At 52.0% G+C, this 25,113-nt stretch overlaps 2 protein-coding genes across 7 annotated transcripts; both read right to left on the reverse strand.

Moving 5' to 3' along the window:
- Positions 1 to 108: 108 nt before the first annotated feature.
- ZNF581 (zinc finger protein 581) lies at positions 109 to 18,719 on the reverse strand. 3 transcript variants are annotated; one of them, XM_006940827.4, is made up of 2 exons: positions 18,600 to 18,719; positions 109 to 1,623 (listed from the first exon to the last, which is right to left on the reverse strand). In XM_006940827.4, exon 2 carries the CDS (start codon positions 1,602 to 1,604, stop codon positions 1,008 to 1,010), a length of 597 nt encoding a protein of 198 aa, XP_006940889.1. In that variant the 5' UTR covers positions 1,605 to 1,623; positions 18,600 to 18,719; the 3' UTR covers positions 109 to 1,007. The 3 variants fall into 3 exon arrangements, with proteins under 3 accessions (XP_006940889.1, XP_003997440.1, XP_019674656.1); XM_003997391.6 differs by lacking the exon at positions 18,600 to 18,719 and adding an exon at positions 2,405 to 2,615; XM_019819097.3 differs by lacking the exon at positions 18,600 to 18,719 and adding an exon at positions 2,151 to 2,190.
- Positions 2,728 to 18,730, reverse strand: ZNF580 (zinc finger protein 580). Of its 4 annotated transcripts, none has more exons than XM_019819098.2 (2): positions 18,600 to 18,730; positions 2,728 to 3,673 (listed from the first exon to the last, which is right to left on the reverse strand). In XM_019819098.2, exon 2 carries the CDS (start codon positions 3,659 to 3,661, stop codon positions 3,143 to 3,145), a length of 519 nt encoding a protein of 172 aa, XP_019674657.1. In that variant the 5' UTR covers positions 3,662 to 3,673; positions 18,600 to 18,730; the 3' UTR covers positions 2,728 to 3,142. The 4 variants fall into 4 exon arrangements, with proteins under 4 accessions (XP_019674657.1, XP_023100786.1, XP_023100787.1 ...); XM_023245018.2 differs by lacking the exon at positions 18,600 to 18,730 and adding an exon at positions 4,692 to 4,851; XM_023245019.1 differs by lacking the exon at positions 18,600 to 18,730 and adding an exon at positions 4,462 to 4,579.
- Positions 18,731 to 25,113: the final 6,383 nt, after the last annotated feature.

Below are 25,113 nucleotides of genomic sequence, written 5' to 3' on the forward strand. Positions count from 1 at the left end.
ACCTGCCCTAGATAGGTATTTTGCAAACTACAGGTTCATGGGCAGGGAATTCAATATAGTAGAATGGAATTAGCAAAAAGGAAAAAAGTTAATTGCATGTGGCAGAAATTTAAGTACTGCTGAACTTTTGTTGCACATATATTTTGTGTATGTTTACTGGGTTGCCATATAAAATGTGTTTCTTACAGGAGATCCTAGCTTTAAGGAAAAAAAGGTTTAACAACACTTTACCTAGATGACACCCTTTGTGAGGGGTCAAGCTAGGACTGATCCCAGTGCAGAAGGCCAACCTTCCCATCCCCAGCCAGCCAAGCCAAGCACTGTGCGGATGCACTTGGGATGACCCAAGTGAAATGCTCAGCCCAGCACCTGGCCACAGGCGACGCTCAAGATCCAGGGCGCTGTTAGTGTTATTTGAGGTCAGGCAGTGGGAAGCTCTTTCCCTCTCTGGAGAGTAGACATGGCCGATTTGTTCTTCTGCCCAAGAAGAGGTGGGCCAGGCACTTGCTGAGTCTCCCTGCTGGGCAGCAGGCAGGCCAAACCGCTGTGCCCAAAAACAAATCTCAAGTGCTCAAAATGGGAAAGGTGTTTATTGGGTGTCCAGTCTCAAGTCCTGGCTGGGGGGATGCAAGGCAGGTCTGGGGCCCCTTCCCCCAGCATCAACAAGGGGGCGTCAGGAAGCTGGTGCAGATGCTTGATGGCTCCCAACCACGATTTTCAGGCTGGAGGATTTTCACACATAGCACTGTCTCCTGGGCACCTGGTCAGGCTCAGCCTGAGGCTCCACCCTAGGAAGGTAAGGTCTCCTTTCCACCTTTATCTCCAAAGTATCCAAAGGCTACTCAGGGGCTCCTCCTTCAGGCAGGGCTTGGCCTTTGCAGGAAGTGTGTCTGTGTCTGTGTCCAGGGCTGCAACCCAGCCTTCCGCACTGGCCACGTGTCTGAGGGCCACGAGAGTCCGGGCTCCCCCCAGAACCCCATGGCACCTGGGGAACCCGGCAGCCCGGCTCATGGATGCTTCCACCGAGTGTGCTTCTGCAGGGTGTTCTGCTCCATAAATCGGCGCGGGCAGTGTGGGCACTGAAACGGGCGCTCCCCGGAGTGGACCCGGCTGTGCTGGGCCAGCTCACCGGCCTCACGGAAGCGTCGAGGGCAGAGCGGGCAGCCATGGGGTCGCCCGCCACCAGCCCGGTGAATGGAGTGGTGCCGAGCCAGGTGGCTGGCCCGCTTGAATGCCTTCCCACAGGTGTCACACTCAAAGGGCTTCACCTCCGAGTGGGTGATGCTGTGTCGCTGCAGGTATGACATGTACTCGAAGACCCGGGAGCACACGGGGCAGCTGTAGCACTTTTTCTGAGCTGAAGCCCCATCTGCCCCGGGCTCTCTCTCAGACTCCTGGTCCACCAGCACGGTGTACGGGATGCCCTGGGTGTCAATAAGCAGGTAGTGGTTGGGCCTCGGAGGGGAGGAAGGCTGGGGAGGTCCTGTGGAGGAGGAAGGTCCGGGTTCTGGGGACCTGCCTGTCCGAGAAGGAGGGGCCTCCATGGCCTCTGCGGAGGGAAGCGCCAGGGGCTGCGGGCAGGGGGGCGACGGCAACACCAGCATCCGGAGGGGTGGCTGAGGCCTGGGGGACGGGAGAGAGGATGAGATAACACAGACGAGGGAAGCTCAGGGGCACCAGCTCCGTTCCTTCACCTTCTGTGTGCCCTGCCCAGAACTTCTGCACCCCCCAACCTCCGTCACTGCTCCAGTCCTTCTGCCCTGGACTCTACGACCTTCTGTGAACCTTCTACCGTCTCCGTCGTAGGAAAGCCTCTTCTGTCCTGTTCCATCACCCACTGTAAACACAGGCACAAGCAGGTCCTCGCTCTAACTTCCCTAGTCGTACCCTCCTCCGGTCACTAGGTGCCCCTCTACTCTGGCCACCAGCAGGGCTTCTCTACTACCCCCCACCCCCCACCCCGTAGACCTGCAGGTCTCTCCTTCTCTAAGCTCCTGACCCAGGTCTGGGTGTTAGCCCATCCTATCACTCCGCCCAGGAGTGTTTTCTACCCATTCTGTATTCGCCTAAGCTCCAAGGCCCCCAGGTCCTGACCCACCGTCCAACAACCTCCCTGGACACCCCTAAGCCCCCCTTCCTAGCTCGGCTACCGGCAGATTCTTTCCAGTCCACGCCCATCCACTGCCTCCCCCCCCCCCCCAGGTTCTCTCTAGATCCCGGCGCTCTCTAGGGCTCCACCCCCGACCCGCGGCCCGGCCTCCGAGCCTTTCTCGGCGAGCTCGCAGCCATGCCCTCCCGAGCCCCCGCGGCGGCCCCGCCCCGTTCGGCGCACAGGTCCCCGCTCCTGGCCCCGCCCCTCTCCGCGGCCCGCTCCCTGCTCCCTCCCGCCTCCCGGCCCCCGTACCCGGTGCAGCAGCCTCTCGGGTCCGGGCGACTCCGGAACGGCCCCGGGCTACCCCCGTGGTCGCAAGTGATGGCGGGGCGGGCGCCTCTGGGTGTCCCCCGGGAGCTGGTAGCACCGGTAACAGGAGAGAGGACCGGGGCCCAGAGAAGAGGGTCCAGGGGAGGAAGGTGGGGGCGGGGCGCCTGGGCCTTCGGGAAACGGATTCGGCCAGAAACACACGCCGAGAGGAAGGTTCCCGGGTGCTAACGGTCCGGGCCGCCCCCTCCCACCCTGCCGCCCACCCGCCGCCCCTCCACACACACACGCAAATAAAAGCCCTGAAGTGGAGTGTGGAATGTTTATTGAGTAAGGGGTGAGGGTTGTGGGTGGGAAGGGGGATATACAGAAACGAGCCAGACCGCGCCGTGCTCTTTTGTCAAATCTTCCGCGCAGACAACCGTTCACCGCCTCAGAGGAGCGGAAGCCCAAGCCTCAGAGAGGTCGCGTCACTTGCAGAGGCTCACACAGCACAGCTGGGCCGGAACCCAGCTCAGAGGCTGGCTCCCAGGCCCAGGGAGGGGCAACGACTTGGTCTACATCACACAGCTAGACAGGAAGGTAAGGAAGGAACGGTGTTTCTCCCCTTGGACAGATGGAGAAACTGAGGCCCAGGGTAAGGCAGTAACCTCAGAGAGGCAGGGAGCGTGTGTGGGAGCGACGCTGTGTGGCTCGCGAGGCCCGGGGGCCCGGGTCGGGGCCTCAGTGCAGGCGCACGTGCTGCGCCAGCTCCGCGGCGTCCTGGAAGCGGCGCGGGCACAGCGGGCAGGTGTGCGGCGGGCCTGCGCGCGCGCGGTGCGTGGCGCGGTGCCGCGACAGGTGGCTGGAGCGCTTGAAGGCCTTGCCGCAGGCGCCACACGTGAAGGGCTTGAGGTCCGAGTGCGACACGCGGTGGCTCTGCAGCCGCAGAGGGCTGGCAAAGACACGAGCGCACTCCGGGCAGCTGTAGCCCTTACGCGGGCCGGGTTCTCCCGGCGCCGCCTCGCGCTGGGGCGGGCCCCGGGGCTCCTCCTCCAGCTGCACCGTGTAAGTGTAGGGGACCCCGTTGGCGTCGATGAGCAGGTGGCGGCCGAGCCGCGGGGGTCGGGGCCCTGCCGCCGAGGATGGAGTGGAGGAAGGGCCTTCCGTCTTGGGGAAAGGGGGAGCCTTGGGGGGCGGTGGGTCCATGGCCTCTGGGGAGGAGGACCGAGGGTGGGGCGGCCGAGGCGGCAGCAGCAGCATCTGGGGTGTCAGCTGGGAGCAGTGGAGGGGAGAGAAATTAAAATCGCCGCTTCCTGGAGGAAGTGTCCCCATTATTACTGCTTGTCATGCCCTCTGCACCACTGACCTACCTCTCCTGCAAAACAGAAACCGACTCTAGGCCAGACCGCGTGTTCCATCAAGCCGCTTCCAGGACACCTCCAACTGGGCCGGGCACATCCCTGCCTCTCTCCTCCTGCTGCTTCCTCTCAGCCCCCGAGCCGCACCAGAGGCCTCCATCCCGCCCCTTGCCTTCCCCGCAACTCCCCCACAGCCTGCAGGTCTCCAAGTCGGCCTCCTGTCTTCACACCTCCGTGGCCTCTTTTATTTCTAACGGGTCCTCCCTCCTCTTCCCAGGCCCAGGTGGGGGCACCAGGGTCCCTGGAAGGCCTGCCCACCTCTGGACACGCCCGTGGCCTCGCTTCGCTCCCTTTCTTGGTGCGGGTCCAGAACGCCACTAACACAGTTCCCCGCTTTCCACTCTGGGCTTCTCTACGGTCCCGCACTTAACCCTGCACGTAATCCCCCCCCACCCCCAAGTCTCAACGCCCTCACCCCTGCCTAACCCATTGTCTGCAGTTCGTGTACACATCCCTAGGACGCCTCGACCGCCTGCCTCCTGTGCGCCCCACACCCTGAACCCTGCTACCATCTAAGCCCCCACCCCCACGCCCCATCCTTGTTTGTTCTGTCTTTACCCTTCAGGGCCTCCTCCTACTCCCCGCTGCTCTGACCTGGGCCCCCGAGCCCCCTTCCCCCTCCTCTCCGTGAGCATCTGGCACCTCTGTTACTCCATCCCTGCAGCCCGCTCCTCTGCAGCCCCAGCGCCCAGGTCCTCCGTCCCCCTCGTCGCCGCACCCTCGGGGCCCCTCTCTCCCTCCGGTCCCCCCGCCCCGGGCTCCTTCCCGGCCGCGCCCCACCCCCACTCCACCCCACCCCCGGCGCGCCTGCCCCTCCCCCAGCCTCGCGCCGTCCCGGAGCCAGGCTCCTCCCTCCGTCCCGGCCCCCGTACCCGATGCGGCGGCCTCTCGGGACCGGAGGAGCGGGCCGAGGTCCCGGGCGGCCCGGGCTTCCCCTCGCGAGTGCCGGCGGCGGCGGGACCGAGACTTCCGGGAGCTCCGGGCCGGCGGCGCCGGGGACGCGGGCGCGGGGGGCGCGGGCGCGGGGGCGCGAGGGGCGGCGGCGTCGCTGGAAAAGGGCACCCTCCGGAAACGCGCACACCGCAACGAAGGTTCCGCTGGCCGTGAGCCGGCGGCTCCCACGGCCCGCTTGCCGTGAGCCCCGCGGCTGCGGGCGGAGGGCGCGGGCTCCACGGAGACAGCCCCGCCCCTGCCCCGGCTCCCCTCCGCACCCGACAGAAACTGTCCGGCTGCTGCGACAGAGATCAACTCATAAACCGTCTAGGCGGTCTGTCTTTGCCCGATATCCCTGAAGGAAGGGGCGCGCCCAGGTCTGTCCTGTTGCCACTGGGCCGTCCCGCCTGCGCCTCCGGCCCGGTGATGTAGGGAGTGGAAGGAGGGGGGTTCTGTCCATCGGGTAAACGGGAGACCGAGGTCCAGAGGCCAGCCATCAGAATGTGCCACAAGCCACTACTCTCCCACCCAGCACATGGGGGAAACCGAGGCCCACAGAAGACCAGATGTCACCAGTGACAGAGATGAGGAGCTGGGGCATTCCCCACTGGGCAGATGGGGAGACCGAGAGCCAGAAGGCCAGAAGTTGCTGAATGTGGAGTTGGAGAAAGGTGGCTCTTCGCGTCAAGTTGAAGGGATGTTGAGGATTGATGGCGCCTGAACAAAGCGTGGCGCCAAGGGGGAAACCGAGGCCGGGCGGCAGGGCCCCGGTGCATGTGCCCGTCGCCACGGAGAGGGGCCGGGCAGCACAGGCCGCATCTGGAGCTTCATGTGGTGGCACGATAGCCGCATGTGGGGCACCCACAGCTCGACCTACAGTTATGCAGGGAATTGTCAAAGAGCAGGGAAGCGGTGCGGGAGACGGGACAGCAGCAGCAGGGCGGGGTAGGGCACAGTGGAGAAAGGGGTGTTATTGCTGTGCCCAGCCCCAGGACCTGAGGGAGGTGGGAAGCGGGCAGAGCTATCAAAAAAGAAATTCCTGACCTTCGCGCTGCCCAATGGGACAGACACTAGCCGAGTGGAGCTACTGTGCCCTTGGTGTGGCCATTGTGGCTGAAGACCTGAATTTTAAATGGTATTTCTCTCAATTTAAATCTAAATAACCACACGTGGCTAGTGGCTGCCTAGTATGGGGCAGCCCCTGAGCCACCCTCAACCAGTTGGAAACTGGAGACCAGAGGGCCAGAAAGGACTCACAGTAGTATTCGGTTTGGACCACATGCTACTTTTCACTGTTTTACTGGGGGCAACATTTAAGAAGCCAGAAAATGTACACACAAATTCATAATTTCCAGGCACACTTGGAAAAAAAAATGTCTAGGTGTGGCAATAAGCTGGAACTGAGAAAGTATTCTTCAGAAAACCTTCCAGAAACCCCCAAATGCCCCAACATTTGTGGTATTAGGCTAAAATTAAAGACCCTCTAGAACTGTGCTGTCCAAAACAGCAGCCATCTGCGACACATAGCTTTTGGAGGCTTGACAAGTGTCCGGGCTGAATTGAGGTGTGCTGTAAATAAATGCAAGGCACCCAACAAATTCTGAAGACCTAGTTCCAAAAGAAAAGATTATCAACTCTTGCACAAATGACTTTTATATTGATTACATTTGGACATGAGAATACTTTGGACATACTGGTTTAAGGTGTGTTATTAAAATTGATCTCACCTGTTTCTTTTCACGATTTTTAACGTGGTTCACATTCTGTTTCTATAGGACAGCGCTGTCCTGGAGATTCTTCCCCTTGTGATTTCACAAGGAGCCAGGCAGTAGGGACAGTGGAGACCCTGAACTGAGGGCATGCCTGGTTCAAAGGGCAACAACACTGTCTATCTACACCAGGGTTTCTCAACACTACTGATATTTGGGGGCTGGATCATCCTTTGGTGTCAGGGGCTGTCTTCTGCATTGCAGGCCAACATGCCTGGGTCTGCCCTCCAGAAGCCAGTGGCCCCCTCCCTCATTCCCACCCCCCTCTTGTGAGGGCAGACATGCCAAATGTCCCCCAGGGCAACACTGATTCTGGTCTACACAGACAACCACCCAATGAGTCTCCTGCCCAGATCGCCTTTCTGAGTTTTAGACCCATATAGTACCTGCGTCCATGAGAACCGCACCACCCCACCCCACACCCATCCCTGGAAATGACAATGACCAACATTTACTGAGCCAGGACTGCGGCGCTGGCCTTTGCTAAGTGTACTGCATCCTCGGAGCAGACCTACGAGGTAGGGGTTGTGAAGATGCCTTTCATAGATGGGGTAACTGAAGCTGGGCAAGATCATGTGATTGGCCTGGGTTCATACTGTCCTCAGGACAGTTCCTGCTTCTGCCTGACTCCACCAGTCAGAGCTCATGACCATTGTCTGCAAGGAGTTCACACCTCCCCACCACCACCACCACCACTACAGCACTGCAAACCAGTTTGCCCCCTGCTTACAGTGAAAGCCCCCCACCCACCCTCTGCCTCCCCCAGCACCCTCTTTTTATGGCAATAGTGCAACAATACATATTCTTTAAACCTACAGAATCATGTCATTCCCTGACTTAAAGCCCCCCTCACTGCACTCAGAAAACCCAGAAACCCATCAAGCACAGTGCAGCCCCCAGCCTCTCCCATGTCCAGGACCTTTGTTTGCTGTTCTTTCTCTCTGGAGTGTTATTTTTAGCCCCTCACGAGGATGGACCCTTTCTGGTCTCTGCTCAGATATTTCTTCATGGAAGCTTTGCTGTGTTTGAGGTCAAACTTGTGTGACCACATCCCTCACGCTGGCATTTGAGGCCCTTCATGAAGTGGCCCAGCCACCTCACCTCACCCTCCAGAGCTCCAACCGCACACAGCACCTCGCAGCCCTCCAACCAGACCCCGAACTTTTGTGGCTCCAGGTGCAAAGGCTCATGTGTTTTCTTGACCTAGAACTCTTCCCCTTCCCTCTGCTGGCAGCCTCCTCCTCGGTCTTCCAGAATCCTGTGTGTCCTGACCTCCTATACGCCCTGCTTGTCAGCTCCAGGAGACTTCTTATACCTCGTCTGCTCAGGACCTTCCCTGGTTCCACCCGGCATTCCAGGCCTCTCCCCATGTGCCCCAGCCACCCTGTCCAGTCGGCTGCACCGAACCATTCTTGGTCCACGCTTCACATTTTGGAACGTTGTGTCTCTGCTCGTGCTGACTGTCTGGCATTTTCACCCCCCTTCTGTTAGCAAGTAAATCCCTGGCGCTCAGCAATCTCTCCCACTTCATCTGCAACCGATTCCTCTCGTCCCCAAACTTCCATTCACACAGCACATATGGGGCCTTGCTAAATCCTCTTAGTAATCTGGTCAGGCAGGCCCTCCACTGAGCCTCAGAAAGGGCAAGAGGCTTGCATCAGGTCTCCAGCCCAAGTGACAGAGCCGGCACTCACACCCGGTGTCCAGTATCCCCACTTCCCTCCCCAGCCTGCAGTCTGAGCCCTGCCTCCTGCAGGAACTGTTCCTGGACCAATCTCTTCTCAACGTCTACCATCCATTCCACATTATCTTGCATTCCCTCGCGACAAGCCCTTCTCCCCTTTAGGAATCAAGTGACTGCCGAGCCTGTGCCTCTGGGCCAATTTGGGTCTTAGCAATTCACTCACCAGGCTTCCTGCCCTCCTCTCTGCACCCCATCCCAGGTCCCCACAACCTCCCTCACAAGGCTTCTCAATTTCCAAGGCCCACTGCCCGTGGGGCCACTCTGTCCCACACCCCAAGACCGTTATGTCGCCCAAACCCTCACCGCTCCATTGGGCAGGATCCTAACAATGCCACATCTCCTGCCCCGACCCACTGCTCCGAGCCTTGGCCCAGCCATCCTACCCTGGTGTAGTCAACAGTGTGGGCTGCAACGAGGAGTTCCAGGATGCTTCCAACCTCCCAAGCAGAGGGAGGTGTGCGTAAGAAAGCTCTCTGGCCAAGAACTCACACCCACAAAGGAAATGTTCCTACACCATTTGGGTTCCAGCCCGACCCCAGCAACTTAAGAAGACTCAAAATTCACACTGATTTGAGTCTGTCTCAGCAGGCCCCATGAGTTGCCACAAGTAAGTAATGGAGCAGTACGTGCTGCCTTTGAACGGTACCTCACACTTGTAGCTCGCCTATGAGACTTCCATCCCATTTACAGATTGGGAAACTGAGTTCCTGAGGGGGACAGTGATCGATCCCAGGCGACAAAGGGGGGTTGTGGCGGAGTCCGGGATCCAACAAGAGGCTCCCGCCTGTCACCCCTGACCAGAGCTGGCTGGGGGCCACAAGCCATTCCGTATTTCAGGAATTTGGAAACTGAGGCTCAGGTCACACAGCAAGCCTCTACCATCTGTACCAAAAACAAGAGGTGCTATGGAGCCTCCGTGGCCTCTCCACCGTCCCGGAAGTTCCTTCCGGCCTAGTCGTCCCGGACGTGCGGGGCCGGCTGCCGGGCATCCTTCACACTCGCGGACAGAGCCGGCAGAGCCGGGCGAGCGAGCGCGACGCCGCCCGAGCAGGTGCGCTACGAAGGCTTTGACGCGCCGTGGCTCCTCGGGTGCGCGCAGCTCTGGAAGAGCCGAATCACGCTGGCGGGGCCTGGGCTGTGGCTTGGGGGGCTCCTCCCTGCGCTCGCGTAGGGCGCACCCCGGCGGTCCGAGAGGGTCCGAGGCCGCCGGGGGCGCAGGAAGAGGAGAGAACCCGCTGAGCGGCGGGGGCCACCCCGAGGAGAGCCGGGGCAGGCCGACCTCCGGGCGCCGAACCTGGGGCAGGACGGACGGAGTTCGGAGAGTTCTCCCTTCGCAACTCACCGCCTCTGAGCCTGTGCGGCCCGCGGCCCCGGGCCGGCGCCCCGAGCCCGGCCGCGCGCCACCCAGTGCCCTACAGGTTCCTCGGCACCGCCCGGCGCCCCGCACGGCGGGACGAGCTCCGGGGACCGCCCCAAAACTGCCCGCCGCGCGGGGAGGAGACGCGCCGGCAGCGCCAGGCCCGTTCCCGCCGCCATGTGGCCGGATGGCGCCCCGGAAACCCGCCCCGACCGGAAATGATCTCCCCAAACAACGGTTCCGACGGCGCAGTGGGAAACGGCCTGAGAAAAGGGGTGTTAGTGTCTCTGTTGCCGCACAGCGAAGACCGAGGGCCGGAATTATTCATGCCCCGCGGCGGCTGAGGAAACCCAGGCCTTGACACTTAACACCTCACACGGCATGAAAATAGCATTCCCCCTGTGCAGCTGGTAAAACCAAGGCCGGAGAGAGGTCGTCACTGGCCCTGGGTCACACGCTACTCGGGGCCAGTTAGGGTAATGCCAGCTCCTCCATAGGTCTGGAGCGCTGGAGGCAAACGACCCCCAGATCTAGAGCACACCTGAACTCTGGGCCTCCACCCGCACAGCCAGCAGGGAAGCCCTTCCCTAAGGAATACTCCGGGATCTGCTGGGCCACCTCCTGGGAAGGTCAGGGGTGGGCAGAGGGGGCCTGCAGTCCCACCCCAGCTGGGTGAGTCAGTGCTGGCAGAGGTTGCTGGAGCGCTTGAAGGTCTTTACACAGGGGCCACACACTTAGGCCCAGAATTCCGAGTGTGAGACATGTGCTGGTGGCGTGGAGTGCGTTCTTACAGGTTTGCAAGCACACCAGAACCCTGGGGGGACTTGGCCCATCTCCCTTTGCATCCTGAGCTGCTTCCTACAGTCACAAGACGTGGGGAGTACCTCATGGAAGTCAATAAGTAAAGGACTCCTTGGGTGTGGGGGCACAAGTGAGGACAGAATAGGTGACCCACTTGCTCTGGTTTGGGATGGGTCCCAGGACTTTCCCAGTTTCAAAACTGAGAGGAAGAAACAAAGACCAAGACAATAAAATAGATGTCCTAACAGACTTGGCAAAACATTACCATCTGGTTGGGGACAGGGAGTAGAGAATTCATTGGTAATTTACAGAGGGATTATTGAAGCCAGAGAGTGAACTCCCCTGTCATAAATCGCACCCGGTACAGAGTGAAAACCCAGGGTCCCTCCCTCTTGGGTGAGACCTATGGGAAAAAGAAGATCATTCATCACCTTACGAGGTGAAAGCATCTTTTTCATTATTTCTCCTGCTTTCACTACCTATAGACGGCCAGCACACCTCAAGGTTGGAGATCATTCAGTTTGGGATAGAATAACCCAGAAAAGGATGCTGCCTTTTCTATTAGAGATGCCAGAGCCAAGCTCTGCAACTGACATCTCTCAAGCTGGATGCGGAAGAGCTGGGGAAAGATTCCCGGCACACTGCTCACTGAAGACATCAGTTTTAAGAAACAATCATCAAAACTAAAAGGCAGCCTATGGAATGGGAGAAAGATATTTGCAAATGACATATTTGGTAAAAGGTTAGTATCCAAAATCTATAAAGAATGTATCAAACTCAACACCCAAAAAACAGATAATCCAGTGAAGAAATGGGCAGAAGACATGAATAGGCACTTTTCCAAAGAAGACATCCAGATGGCTAACAGACACATGAAAGATGCTCAACATCACGCATCATCAAGGAAACACAAATCAAAACCACACTGAGATACCACCTCACACCTGTCAGAATGACTAAAATTAACAACTCAGGAAACAACAGGTGTTGGCAAGGATGCGGAGAGAGGGAACCCTCTAACACTATTGGTGGGAATGCAAATCGGTGCAGCTACTCTGGAAAACAGTATGGATGTCCCTCAAAAAATTAAAAATAGAGCTACCCTATGACCTGGCAACTGCACTACTAGGTATTTACCCAAAGAACACAAAAATACAGATGTGAAGGGGCACATGCACCCCAATATTTATAGCAGCATTATCAACAATACCCAAGCTATGGGGAGAGAACGTACACCCACTGATGGAGGACGAGAAAAGATTTGGTGTGTATATATGTATGTATGTATATATATATACATATATATACATATATACACATACATATATACACACAACAGAATATTACTCAGCCATCAAAAAAAAAAAAAAGTGAGGGGCACCTCGATGGCTCAACTGGCTAAGCATCCGGCTCTTGATTTCAGCTCAAGTCATGATCTCATGGTTCATGAGATCAAGCCCCACTTGGGCTCTATACTATCAGCCCAGAGCTCGCTTGGGATTCTCTCTCCCTCTCTCTGTCCCTTTCCGGCTCGTGCTCTCTCTTTCTCTCTCTCAAAATAAATAAACATAAAAAAAAAAAGATTGAAATCTTGCCATTTGCAATGACATGACTGGAGCTAGAGTGTATTATGCCAAGTGAAATAACTCAGAGAAAGACAAATACCATATGACTTCACTCATATGTGGAATTTAAGAAACAATACAGATGAGCATATGAGAGGGGTGGGGAGAAGAGAAAGGGAAACAAACCACAAGAGACTCTTAACAATAGGGAACAAACTGAGGGTTGATTGGGGGGGGGCGGGGAATGGGTTAGATGGGTGATGGGCATTAAGGAGGGCACTTGTTGGGATGAGCACTGGGTGTTGCATGTAAGTGATGAATCACTAAATTCTACTCCTGAAACCAAGATTGCACTGTATGTTCACTGACTAGGATTTAATTAAAAATTTGAAGATAAAGGCATCAGTTTTCTGTCCCTGTCGATAATAGAGGCTCAGCTTCCCCTAATGCACCAGGATGTGCTGAGCCTGCTCCCTAGTAATCCTGAACCACCAGCGGCAGAAGGAACACTTATAGGAAGCCTGATTACTTGAAGGCTTTGCCACGAGCCTCACAGATGAAGTTCCAGACACCCAAGAGGGAGAGGCCATGAGCCTAGAGACAGAGAGCATTCTTGAAAACCTGCAGGCACTTAGGATAGCTGAAAACCAGGTGGGAGTCAGCTCCCTTACTTCCAGGCTGTCATCGGGCTTCTCCACTCCCACTGTGTATATGTAGGTGTATGGTATGTCCTTCTGGTCACTGAACAGGTACTGGCCTTGACTCAGAGCAGGGAACGAGCCTGAAAGCCTAGAGAGAGGGGAGAAGGGTGTGGAGGAGGAGGAGGAGGAGGAGGAGGAGGAGGAGGAGGAGGAGGAGGAGGAGGAGGAGGAGAGGCAAACTCAGGGGACGGGTACTGGTTGAGGACATAAGCCTCCGCCATGAAAACAAAGCCATGGGCATCACTGAATCCAGAGGAGAAGCTAAAGGAGAAAAAACTGCATTAAGTGAAGGCACGGAGAATTAAGCTAAGGGTTGTGGTGACCAAAGACCTTCTCTGCATCCCCCCAATCTTGGCTTACCCATGTCATCCTCCATCCTCTAGTCCTTAAACCCCCCATCTTGACAAGGGGCTGGGGGGGTTTTCCGTGGCCCTCTGTGCGCCAAACGCTAGGCTAACTGTACCACTTCTCCGCGCTGCCAGGACTCACACGGGCCTCCTGCATCTATCAACCGATTCCTACCGGTGTCCTTATGTTTCGGGGCCCCTGCTCCGGGGAAGGGAGAGGGGTGCTCCCAGGTTCTCGGGAGGCGGCCCAACTGAGTCTTTTAGGAGCAAGGAGCCATCGACTCAGACCGGAAAGGAGGGGAGCGGTGTTCACATGAAAACCGTCCGGGCGGAAACACACGCCCTCCAAGGAAAGGTTCCAAACGCCTTTTGTTCGATCAATCGCTCACGAAATATTTGTCAAGTGTCTCTTTCATGCCAGCTTCTGGGGATAAAAGTGAGCAAACCAGATCGAAGTAGCTCGTCCCTTCGTTCCCTTTAGAGGCGACAAATCTTATTTTTATCGGGCACCTGCTGCAGCAAGGCGCTCTCGTGGGCCTCATGGGGGCGACAAAGACCAAAACATTGAACCTGTCACCGCCCCCCCCTCCCCCCCCCCCCCAAGCGACCTAAGCACGTGGAAGCAGTTACGGATAACAATCAGGACACTGAAAGCATCACTAATGGATCTTATGTAGGGGAGACTGGAATTTCAGAGGTCCTTTAGTGTCTCAAACTCAGCCCTACCGTTTTGCAGAGAATACTGAAGCCCAGAGAGGCTAAGTGAAATGTTGGTCACACAGCAAGTGGACGCCAGAGCTGGGATGGCAACTCAAAGTTGGGAGTCCATACAATTTCTCATCCCATTATGTTCATTATAGGGAAATTGTTTCATGGCCCCTGAGAGGTACAAGGGGTGAAACTAGAAAGTTCAGATTGTAAATGGGAGCTTCCTCCGGGAAAGAGTTCCCTGAGTGTGACGCAGAGAGGTGGATCCTGGCCAAATACATGCCAGCTGTGGGTGTTGGCAAGGAAAAACCAGAAGGCGGGACCTAGACTCAATGCTAAGTGTTTTGAAGGATTAAGCATTCCATCACGATTTTGTGGCAAACTTCAGATTTTAATCAAGCAGTTTAGCAATGATAGGATCCCAATTGAGTCTCCAAACAATCAGACTCCAAGTCTCTCCGGGTGAATCTGAGAAGCACTGTGTGACAGCATTGGCCATATGGTGACTCCGTTTCCCCCTTTGTCATGTAGAGGCCACCATTCTTTGTTGTTGTTGTTTTAATACATATAAGACATAAATTACACAAAGTACACAAGCCTTAAGGTCAGTGGATTTTTACATGTATTTGTAGCAGTATAACCAGCAACCCAGAGAGAGCTCCCCAAAATGCTTCCTATCAGCCATTAATCCCCAAGGAGGGTAACCACTTTTTGTTTCTTTTCTTTTGTAAATGTGTATTTTTGAGAGAGAGAGAGAGACAGAGAGAGAGAGAGAGAGAGAGAGAGAGAAGGGGAGGGCAGAAAGACAGGGACACACAGAATCCAAAGCAGACTCTGTCTCTGAGCTGTCCCCACAGAGCTCAATGCAAGGCTCAAAATCACAAGCCATGAGATCATGACCTGAGTCAAAGTTGGTCACCCAACCAAATGAGCCACCCAGACGCCTCCACTTTTTCTGATTTCAATTCCCAAAGACTGCGTTGGCCTGTTTTTAAACCTCATATAAACAGGGGTATGTGGGTAGTTTGGTCCGTTGAGCATCTGACTCTTCATTTTGGCTCAGGTCATGATCCCAGGGTCGTGAGATCAAGCCCTGAGTCAGGCTCCATAATGATCGTGGGACCTGCTTAAGATTCTCTCTCCCTCTCCTGCCTCTCCCCTGCTTGCACATGTTTTCTCTATAACTTAATTTTTTTTAACACTTATTTATTTTTGAGAGACAGAGAGAGATAGAGCACAAGCAGGGGAGGAGTAGAGACAGAGGGAGACACAGAATCCAAAGCAGGCTCCAGGCCCTAGGCTGTCAGCACAGAGCCCTATGCGGGGCTCAAACTCACAGACCGCGAGATCATGACCTGAGCTGAAGTCAGCTGCTTAACCAACTGAGCCACCCAGGTGCCCCTCTCTCTAGAATTTAAACCTCACGTAAATATAATTGTATTGTACCTTTTTGTGACTGATTCTTTCACTCATCAATATCTCAGCCACACTTGTTGTTTTCAATAGTCCCCCCCCCCACCAATGTTGTGTAAGTTCTGCTATATGGCTATCCCACAATTTCCTTTTTTTTCTTTTTTAATAAATATATATATATATATATATATATTTTTTTTTTTTTTTTTTTTGAGAGGGAGACAGAGTGTGAATGGGGGAGGGGCAGAGAGACAGGGAGACACAGAATCTGAAGCAGGCTCCGGGCTCTGAGCTGTCAGCATGGAGCCCGATGCGGGGCTTGAAGTCACAAACCATGAGATCATGACCTGAGCTGAAGTCGGAAGAATGCCCAACCGACTGAGCCACCCAGGTGACCCTCTTCTTTTTTCTCTTTAACTGTCAATGGACATTTGTTTTGGCCTATCATGAATAAAGCTCCTAAGAATACACCCACTCCTGTACATGTCGTTTGGTGGATATAAGGACTTGTTTCTTCTGGTGTGTATCTGGGACCAGAAGTGTTGGGACCTGGAGTAAATGTACGCTTAGCATCAGTAGGTATTAATAGTCTTCTAAGTGGCTGCAGCAACTTACATTCCTGTCAGCAGCGTATGTGGGTTCCAGCTGCCTCACATCCTCCCCAACACTTGATACCGAAAGTCCTTTTAACCTCAGCCTAAGGGGTGGGAAGAGTGTCACATTTCATACTTTCCTGATGCCAAATGATGCTGAGCACTTCTGCCTGTGTTTACTGGTCACTTTCATAGCTTCTTCTCTGAAATGTCTTTTGAAATATTTGGCCCATTTTAAGTTGAGGGATCTCTCTCGATGGCCAGGAAGGAGGCCCAGAGGGTTGAAGAAACCAAGGTCTGGAAAAGCTGAACAATTTGTTCGTGTGACACAACATTCCTAGGCCATCAGGCTGCCATCACAGAATACCAGATACCTGGTGGGAGAAATGTACTCACAGTCCTGGAGGTCAAGAACTGTGACCAAGATGCCACCAGATTCAGTGTCCGCGGAGGGGCTCCCTCCAGATTCACAGACAGCACCTTCACACATGGAAAGGGTGGGGAAGCTCTCTGGAGTCTCTTTTATAAGATCACTAAACCCATTCATGAAGCCTCCACCCTCATGACCCAGTCAATTTCCAAAGGCCCCCTCTCCTAACACCATCGCATTGGGGATTAGGTTTCAATATGTTAAATGCGGACAGGGAGACACAAACATTCGGTCTATGGAAACAGTAAAGCAGGCATTTACACGCTAGGTCCTGAGTCTCTGATGGTCTCTGAATATGGCCAGATACTGCCCCATCTAAGTGTTCCCCAACTGAATGCACTTACCAAGAATCTGGGAAGCAGATGTGCTCCAAAGGGCAAGAATGAAAAAGAAGCAGGACAGATGACAGTGGGTGCTTCCAGAGCACTTGGACTTGCGTAGTTCAAGTCCAAGTGGGAGGTGCTGCAGGACTTGAAGGAAAAGTGTTTGGTAAACCCAAAGACACTAGAGCTTGATGAGGATGTAGGGAAACTGGAACCCTCAGACGCTGCTCGTGGGAATAAGAAGTGGTGTGTTTCCTCCAAAAGTTAAAGATGAAAGTTACCATATGACCCAGCAATTCTATTGGCAGATAAATCCTCAACAAAACTGAAAACACAGGGGGGCACCTGGCTGGCTGTGTCGGTAGAGCATACAACCCTTGATCTCGGGGTTGTTGCGTTCGAGCCCGACTCTGACTGTGGAGAGATTACTTAAAGATGAAATCTTTTTTAAATATTTATTGATTTTGAGGGAGAGTATAAAAAAATCCTTAAAAACAAAAAAACCTGAAAACACGTTCACACAAAAACTTAGGCATAAATGTTCAGAGCAACATTCTTCATAATAGCCAAAATGTGGGCAATATAAACAAATGTCCATCAACATCTGAGAAGTAGTTCAATCCTATGTAAGTATATCCTTTCCAAGGGATATTTATTATTCAGCCAGGGCTGAATAAGCCTAGAGAACTACCCATCTTCCAGAGTGACTAAGCATAATATAGTAAGCCAGGTACAATGCTGGCTGGAGACATGAAGTTACTAGCTTGAGGAACTTAGACGATGTGCTGCAACCATCACAGGAGGGTTTTGAGCAAGGCACTAGCATTGTGAGGGCTTTAGGATTTCTCTGAAACTAGTGTCCTGAGGTCAGCAAGAAAGAAGCTGGATGAAGGTGGTGCTATCACTTGGCCTGGGAGCTGGAGGTAGGCAGGAGTCAGAGGATGCTTTCCGGAGGAAGTAAGTTGTGAGGGAAAAAAACCCACCAGGCTCCACCAGAAGGGTTACCCCGAGTGGCAGTCACAGATGGAGACCTAACACCTTGAGGAATGAAAGTGTGAGATTTCAATGGGGGGGGGGGGGGGGGGGGTATGAAATGCTGTGTTTGACCAGGGCACAAAGTAGTAACAGGTGGGGCTAGAAGGCTTGGTGGGCACTACACTTCATAGAAAGGCTTTAAATGTCAAGCCAAGGAGCTGGGATTTTTGTCTTGACTCAAGAGAGCCATGCAAGGGGCTTGAGCTGAATGAGATCAGATCTGAATTTCAGAAAGCTCTGCCAGACTGTGTTGGTGGGCTAGTGGAAACTGAGAGGCCAGAGAGGGGCCGATGCTGAAATCCAAACATGAGAAGGCATGAGGTCCGAGCTAGAGAAGGGGTGGTAGACAGAGAGAGATTTCAAGAGCGATTACACGAGGAGCCCTAAATTCTCATTTTTCCGATTCCATTGGCTGATTTTAGAGACTCTTTTCTTAAGTTCACTTATTAATTGAGAGAGAGAATACGGATGAATCCCAGGCAGGCTCCGCGCTGTCAGGGGAGAGCCAATCTCATGAACCACAAGGTCATGACCTGAGCCAAAACCAAGAGTCGGACTGAGCCACCCAGGCTGATGTCAGTGTCCTCAAGAACTTCAGAGCTGCAGAGAGGAACTCGTCACGCGAGAACAATAACGGCATTAGCCCCTGCGTGTCCCACCATGTTCGTGCAAAGGCATTACTTGGCGCTTTCATACCTGGTTCTACTTGATTACCCTGCGAGGTAACGCATTACCATTCCCGCTTTATAGGACAGGAAACTGAGGCTGAGAGAGGGAGTTCACTGCTCAAGCGCACACTGGTAGTGACCTTCCCCCCTCCGCTTCCCCCCCCCCCCCCCCCAATCCCTTAAGCCAAGGGTGTCCGTGGTTATAGCTTTGGTTCCGGCCTTCGGAGGCCGATCGCCTTCCCTCCACCACCGTGGCCCTTCCAGCCTCCGCCCGCCTCTCTATGGTGTTCCTCCAGCCCTTCTGCACACACGTTTCCCTCCCACCCTGGCTGCTCTCTACCCGTCGCCACTCTCTCTATGGTTCGCCCTCCCCGCAACGCTCCCCGTACCCACTTTCTCTAAATAAGTCAATCCCGGCCGTCGGCTTCTAGCGCCCGTTGAAGACGAGCTGGGGCAGCCTCTCTGGTCCGGCCGGCGGGAAGCGGCGGCCACTGGGAGAGCGCCTGCAAGAAGGGCCCGGGGAAGAAGGGACCGTGACTTCCAGGGAGAGAACCTGGGAAGCCTGCGCGCCGTTCAGGCCCTTTGCGAAAATGCTCCGGCTGGAAACACGAAGCACAGAGGAAGGATCCGCTTTCCGCTTGCCCAGCCCTGAGGAACTGGGTATCCCAAGAAAGATCCCTGTCTCCAGATGAGCTTCCCGCCTCTTGTTTCATTTTTGTTCTGACGGCGCTGGAGACACGCAGGGAAATCGGGAAAATGCCCACCTCGTGACACAGACCAGGGAAAATGCGGCCAAGAATGGGGAAGGAAGTCGCTCAGACGTGGTCAGCCAGGACTCAAGTAGATCTCCAGCCCTTGCCCCTGAGTTTCCGGAATCTCTGTGGGTTTTCTCCCTTGAAATAGCTGAGGTAGAAAGTGACAGGAGGGCTCCTAAAAGAGGCAGTGCAGGGCCCTCACGGTCAGGGTCCTGTCTGGTTCCCAGCCTCATGTACCAGGATTCTCCTTCACACATGGCAGAGCTGATTTCTTTTTCTCTTTCCTTTAAAAGTGGGTAAAAATCCGCCAAGTGGATTTACCGCAAAGCTAATGAAGCTGAGACTTGGAAGAAACTTGCTTATGATTTTCCCAAATTTGTCAACACAGCTAAAATAGTGATGAGTCTGCAATGAAGGTTTCTTAAGTTACCAATAATAAAATTTTGATCAACCACATCAAAGGAGAGATCAGAGGGGTGCCTGGGTGGCTCAGTCAGTTAAGCTCCTGACTCTTGACTTGGGCTCAGGTCATGATCTCCTGATTGGTGGGATCGAGCCCCACCTTGGGCTCTGTGCTGACAACACGGAGCCTGCTTGGGATTCTCTCTCCCTTTCTCTCTGCCTCTCCCCCCTCTCAACATAAATAAACATTTTAAAAAATGGATACAATATTTTTATGAAATTACTGTCTGACTCAGCTCTATAATCCTTTCCCCCTATATTCTTTGACTGGCTCTTTATATGACAACAACAGTTTTGTAATATTTTCTATCAACAGAACAAAAAGATAATCTGATCTCTCCTTTTTTGTTGTTGCTTATTTATTTATTTAGAGAGATCACAAGCAGGTGAGGGGCAGAGAGAAGAGACAGAAGAGACAAGCGCCCCATACCCACTTTTAAATTGGGGGGTTGTCTGTGGTCATTGTCACCTTTTAAGTTTGTAATTGGTTGGAACTTATTTTCTCATGCTAAAGAAATATTCACATGCATACCTTATTTCATATTTAAATTTTTGTATCCTCAGTTTGTAAGTCTCACACCCCACAAAACCTGGATCTGCCCCTGTTCTCACACTCGGTGAGCTCTCAATAAATACTAGTTATTATTGTCATTATTATTTTAATCTGGAGACCCAATAGGAAGGTGCAAGGATGATCTATTCTTGGGTGATTACAATTAGATTTAGACTTCAGATAGCCAGAATCACCAGCGACTTATTCATTCACATACTTATGTAATGACTCATTAATAAATGTTTTTTGAATACCTGTAACATCCCAGACACTAGTGTGGGTGCTGGAGATGCAGTGGGAAATGATACAGCCACGGTCTCTACCTTCAGAAAGCTTACAGTCTGATACATTGAAGTGAAGTTTTCAAAAGTCAGAATTTACAAATCATCTACAGGGTGCATTGCTGGCTCACTGGGAAAATCATGCAACTCTTTTTTTTAATGTTTTCTTTTTTTATGTTTACTTATTTTAGAGAGAGAGAGAGAAAGAAAGGGGGAGAGGAGCAGAGAGAGAAGGGAACAGAGGATTCCAAGCGGGCTCTGTGCTGACAACAGTGAGCCCGGTGTGGGGCTTGAATTTGTGAACCTCATGACCTCCTCTAAATTCAGACGCTTAACTGACTGAGCCACCCAGGTGCCCCAGGCATGCAACTCTTGATCTCGGGGTCATGAGTTCAAGCCCCACATTGGATGTAGCGATTAATTAACTAACAAATAAATGAAAATCATCTACAGGTTCCCCCAACCACACATTCTCTTGTGGAAATTTACAACCATAGAGAAAAGTTGGAAGAATTGCACATCCATATACCTACCATACAGGCTTATAAGTTTTAAATATCATCTACAGTTTGATCCTAAAATATCATGGTCAGCTAATCCTTTTTTTTAATAGCTCCATTGGGCCATAACTCACATACCATACAATTTACCCATTTAATTGATGATTCAATGGTTTGGGGTATATTTACAGATAAGTGCAGCCATCAGCACAATTTTAGAGCATTTTCATCACCTCAGAATAAACCCTGTGCCCCCTAGCTATTGATCTTATATTCCCTCAACTCTACTCCAGCAATCCCCTGGCCCTAAGGAACCACACATCTAGTTTCTGTCTCTGTAAATTTTCCTGTTCCAGATAGTTTGTATGAACGGAACAATAGAATATGCGGGGTTTTGTGTCTGGTTTCTCTCACTAAGCATAATGTTTTCAATGTTCATTAATGTTGTAGCATGTATCAGTACTTCATTCCTTTTTATGGGATAAAAACTAATATTCTATTGTGTTTTATATATATATATATATATATATATATATATATATATATATAGGAGATATATATATATATGGAGATATATATATATGTGGAGATATATATATATGTGGAGATATAGATATATAGATATATAGATATATAGATATATATCTCCATCCATTCATGAATTGATAGACATTTGAGTTGTTTCCACTTTTGGCTATTATGAAATATGGTTCTGTAAAGCATGTACTTACAAGTTTTTATGTAGGCAAATATTTTCATTTCTCTTGGGTACATCCCTAGGAGTGGAATTGCTGGGTCATAGGGTAACCCTAACAGCCAATTCACTTAAAAAGCAAGGAGATTTCTTAAAAATTAAAAAAAAAAGTGGGGGGGAGGGATGAGTGGCTCAGTCGGTTAAGCATCTGACTTTGGCTCGGGTCATGATCTCACAGTTCATGGGTTCGAGCCCCATGTTGAACTCTGTGCTGACAGCTCAGAGCCTGGAACCTGCTTCGGATTCTGTGTGTGTCTCTCTCTCTGCCCCTCCCCCGCTCAGACTCTGTCTCTGTCTCTCTCAAAGATAAATAAATTGTTTAAAAAAAATTAAATTTTTAATAAGAAGCAAGGAGAAGTGATGTGCTCACAGTAGGGATAGGAAGAAGCGAGGCTAAACCCCACATCTTCTATTTCCAAGTTCAGGACTCTTTCTTCCATTTTATAGCCTTCTAGCATCAGACCATGCAATAGACTGTTGATGTAGTTCCAGGCTCTGGTGGATTCAGAGGCACATAGGGGAAAAGGCAAGGAACCCACGTGTATTGAGCACCAGTTCTTTCCAGGAATTACGCTAGACCCGTAGCATTCTCCACCTATGGTGTTCTCAATACAGTCCTGCCAAGTAGCAATATGCTGCCCACTTTGTAGATGACAACTGGACCCTGAGAAGGGACATCATTTGCCCAAAGTTGCATAGCAAATGGATGCATGGATATGAACCCAGGTTTGTCCAACTTGAAAGTTTATGTTCATCTCACTGAACTACTGTCTCCTCTCCAAACATTTAATTCTCTCAAGCTCTGATACATAAATTCTTCTATCTCCATTAATTTAGCTACTCATTCATTCAACCATTTGTTCATTCATTCACCAAACATTCACTGAGGCACGTATATGTCTTCTCTCTGAGGGTGCAGAGATGAAATGGACCCCACCCATGAGAAAGGACAACAGGGATGAGCTCTGTGCTAGACGCTGTATCATGAATTATCTCATTTAATAAAAGGAGTTTCAATGAGAAACCATGTTACACCCATCAGATTGGCAAAAATTTAAGTTTGACTATCAAATAGTAGTAAAGATTTCAAGCAACATGAGCTCCCATTCATAGCTGGTGGAAGTGGAAGTCAGTAGTAATTATAGATAATACATAGTGCCTACTTTGTGTTGCAAGACACTTTACATATAATGACTCACTTGATCAGCAGAGCACCCAGCACTTAGCTGTTAAATAAGTACTACTATGTTATGTTTGCTTTACAAGTGAGAAAACAGAATGGACTGCCTTTCTCATTAGACACAGCAGGTACACACAGTGCCTAGGGCCCATGACACTTTTGGGTGCCCATGAAAAACATGTTAATGTTGAAATCAGAAATGTAATCCAGCCTGGCTTATGTTCATCTTTACACCAACCCAGTCACAAAATATCATTTTAAATATAGTTTTTGAAATGAAGGGGCCCACGGAGGCAGAAATGCCAGGGTTCGTGAAACCACACTGGAGAAAGCACTGGTTAAATGATCTGAAGAGCTCCCAGGTAGTTAGTGGTGGGGTGTTACAAAAGCAAGTGATTGATAGCAACCAAAGTGAGGAGAGTGGCCGAACGTGGTAACAGTTTTTGATCCAGAAATTCAACTCCCAGTTGCATAATATAGAGAAAGCTCTCTTTTGGGGGTCAAGGACACGTAAGCAAGAATGCACATGGCAGTACTGTTTATAATAATAAAAATTTGGAACCAGCCCAATGTCCACCAATAGGAGAACGAATAAATGTAACATGATATTGTCCTCAGTGGGATATCATACCAGCACTGATACCAGCAATAACTAGACTGCATGTATCAATGTATACAAATATAAAAAGGGGAGAAGGAAAAAAAGAGGTTAGACTGAAATTACAGAATCAATTAGAAAATTTTTATTTTTATTTTTTTACTTAAAAAAATTTTTTTTGAGGTTTATTTATTTTGAGAGACAGAGAAATGGAGCGGGGGGAGGGACAGCGGTGGGGGGAGAGAGAGAATCCTTAGCAGTCTCTGCTCTGCTAGCACAGAGCCTGGGCGGAGCTCAATCCCACGAATGTCATGACCTGAGCCAAAATCAAGAGTCAGACGCGTACCCGACTGAGCCACCCAGGTACCCCTTGTTCTGAACACCTTTTATATAGAAATAGTTTATAATAAAATAAATGTAAAGAAAAGACCCCCTCTGTGTAGGGAGACTAGGTTATGCTGTAGCAACAAGGGCAATGGCCCAGGGGCCTCACAAAATAAAACGTTTATTTTAAATGCTACATCTCCTGGGCGCCTGGGTGGCTCAGTCAATTAAGTGGCTCTTCTGCTCAGGTCATGCTCAGGTCTGCTAACGTTTGGTGGGTTCGAGCCCTACGTTGGGCTCTTTCCTGACAGTGTGGAGCCTGTGTGGGGTTCTCTTTCTCCGCCCCCCTCTCTCTCTGTCCCTGCCCTGCTTGTTCTCCATCTCTCTCTCTCAAAATAAATAAAAATAAGCTTAAAAAAATAAAACTAGGGGCGCCTGAGTGGCTTAGTCGGTTAAGCGTCCGACTTTGGCTCAGGTCATGATCTCCTAGTTCACGAGTTCGAGCCCCGTGTGGGGCTCTGAGCTGACAGCTGGGAACATGGAGCCTGCTTCGGATTCTGTGTCTCCCTCTCTCTGCCCCTCCCTCGCGCATGCTCCGTCTCTCTCTCAAAAATAAATAAAACATTAAACATTAAAAAAAATAATAATAAAAATAACTGCTACATCCCCAAGGAAGCTCAGCGCCAGGTTCTGCTCATTGTCGACACTCTGGAACTCGGGCTAATGGAAACCATTTCAACCAGCCGAACCCTGGCCTGAAACGGCGGGATGGAAATTGGCCAAGGGCTCGATGGCTCTCCCGACCAACTGAGGTTGAAGCACATCGCTGTCCCTGACAGGCCATTGGCCAAAGAGAACCATAAGGCTACGTCTACCTTCAAAGGAAAGTGCAATCTTATCATGTACCCAGAAGGAGGAAAAACAGCAAATCCAGGAATTAATATGATGTTTAAGCATCACCTACCCTGCCCTCCCAAGGAAACTGCCTAAGGGGTGTTCAAAGGTGTTCCATATCTCTTTTTCTCTTTTCCTTTTTCCTCATCTCTTTTCCTCTTTTCCACAACACCTGCACAGTTTTATACATGACAAAATGTGCACACGGCCCAGAGAAGTGCAGTGACTTCTCCGCGGTCACACAGCCAGGCCAGGGAAGGAATCAAGACCCAGTCCTGTCCTCGGTGCTGCCCAAACCCACCGTCGGTGGGCCCTTTCCTCCTGATATGCCTTTCCCAGGCGTCTCCACCGGTGTCGCTGTTTGCCGAACACCCTCTGTAAACCGACTTGGAAAAACCCTGACATTCGTAAACGTTGCCATGCTCTGTGACGAGGAGCCACGCGGAGGTGGCGACAAAAACATGCTGTAGGAAAACAATAGAAAACAACAAAGGTGACGTTCAGGCCAGAGTCGGCTGACTGCCAGAGCCTGGTAATGCTGGTTAGAAGGAGAAATTCCGCTTGGCCGGTCGCCACCCAGAGCCCCACCCGCGCGGTCCTCCCCGG

This window comes from Felis catus, chromosome E2 (assembly GCF_018350175.1).
Source record: "Felis catus isolate Fca126 chromosome E2, F.catus_Fca126_mat1.0, whole genome shotgun sequence".
NCBI lineage: Eukaryota > Metazoa > Chordata > Mammalia > Carnivora > Felidae > Felis > Felis catus.

Coding starts and splice junctions, on each gene's coding strand:
- ZNF581 (XM_006940827.4), bottom strand. CDS start 1,604: ATGCTGGTGTTGCCGTCGCCCCCCTGCCCGCAGCCCCTGGCGCTTCCC.
- ZNF580 (XM_011289552.4), bottom strand. CDS start 3,819: ATGGAACACGCGGTCTGGCCTAGAGTCGGTTTCTGTTTTGCAGGAGAG. Junction 3,674..3,771: donor GTTTCTGTTTTGCAGGAGAG/GTAGGTCAGTGG, acceptor CACTGCTCCCAG/CTGACACCCCAGATGCTGCT.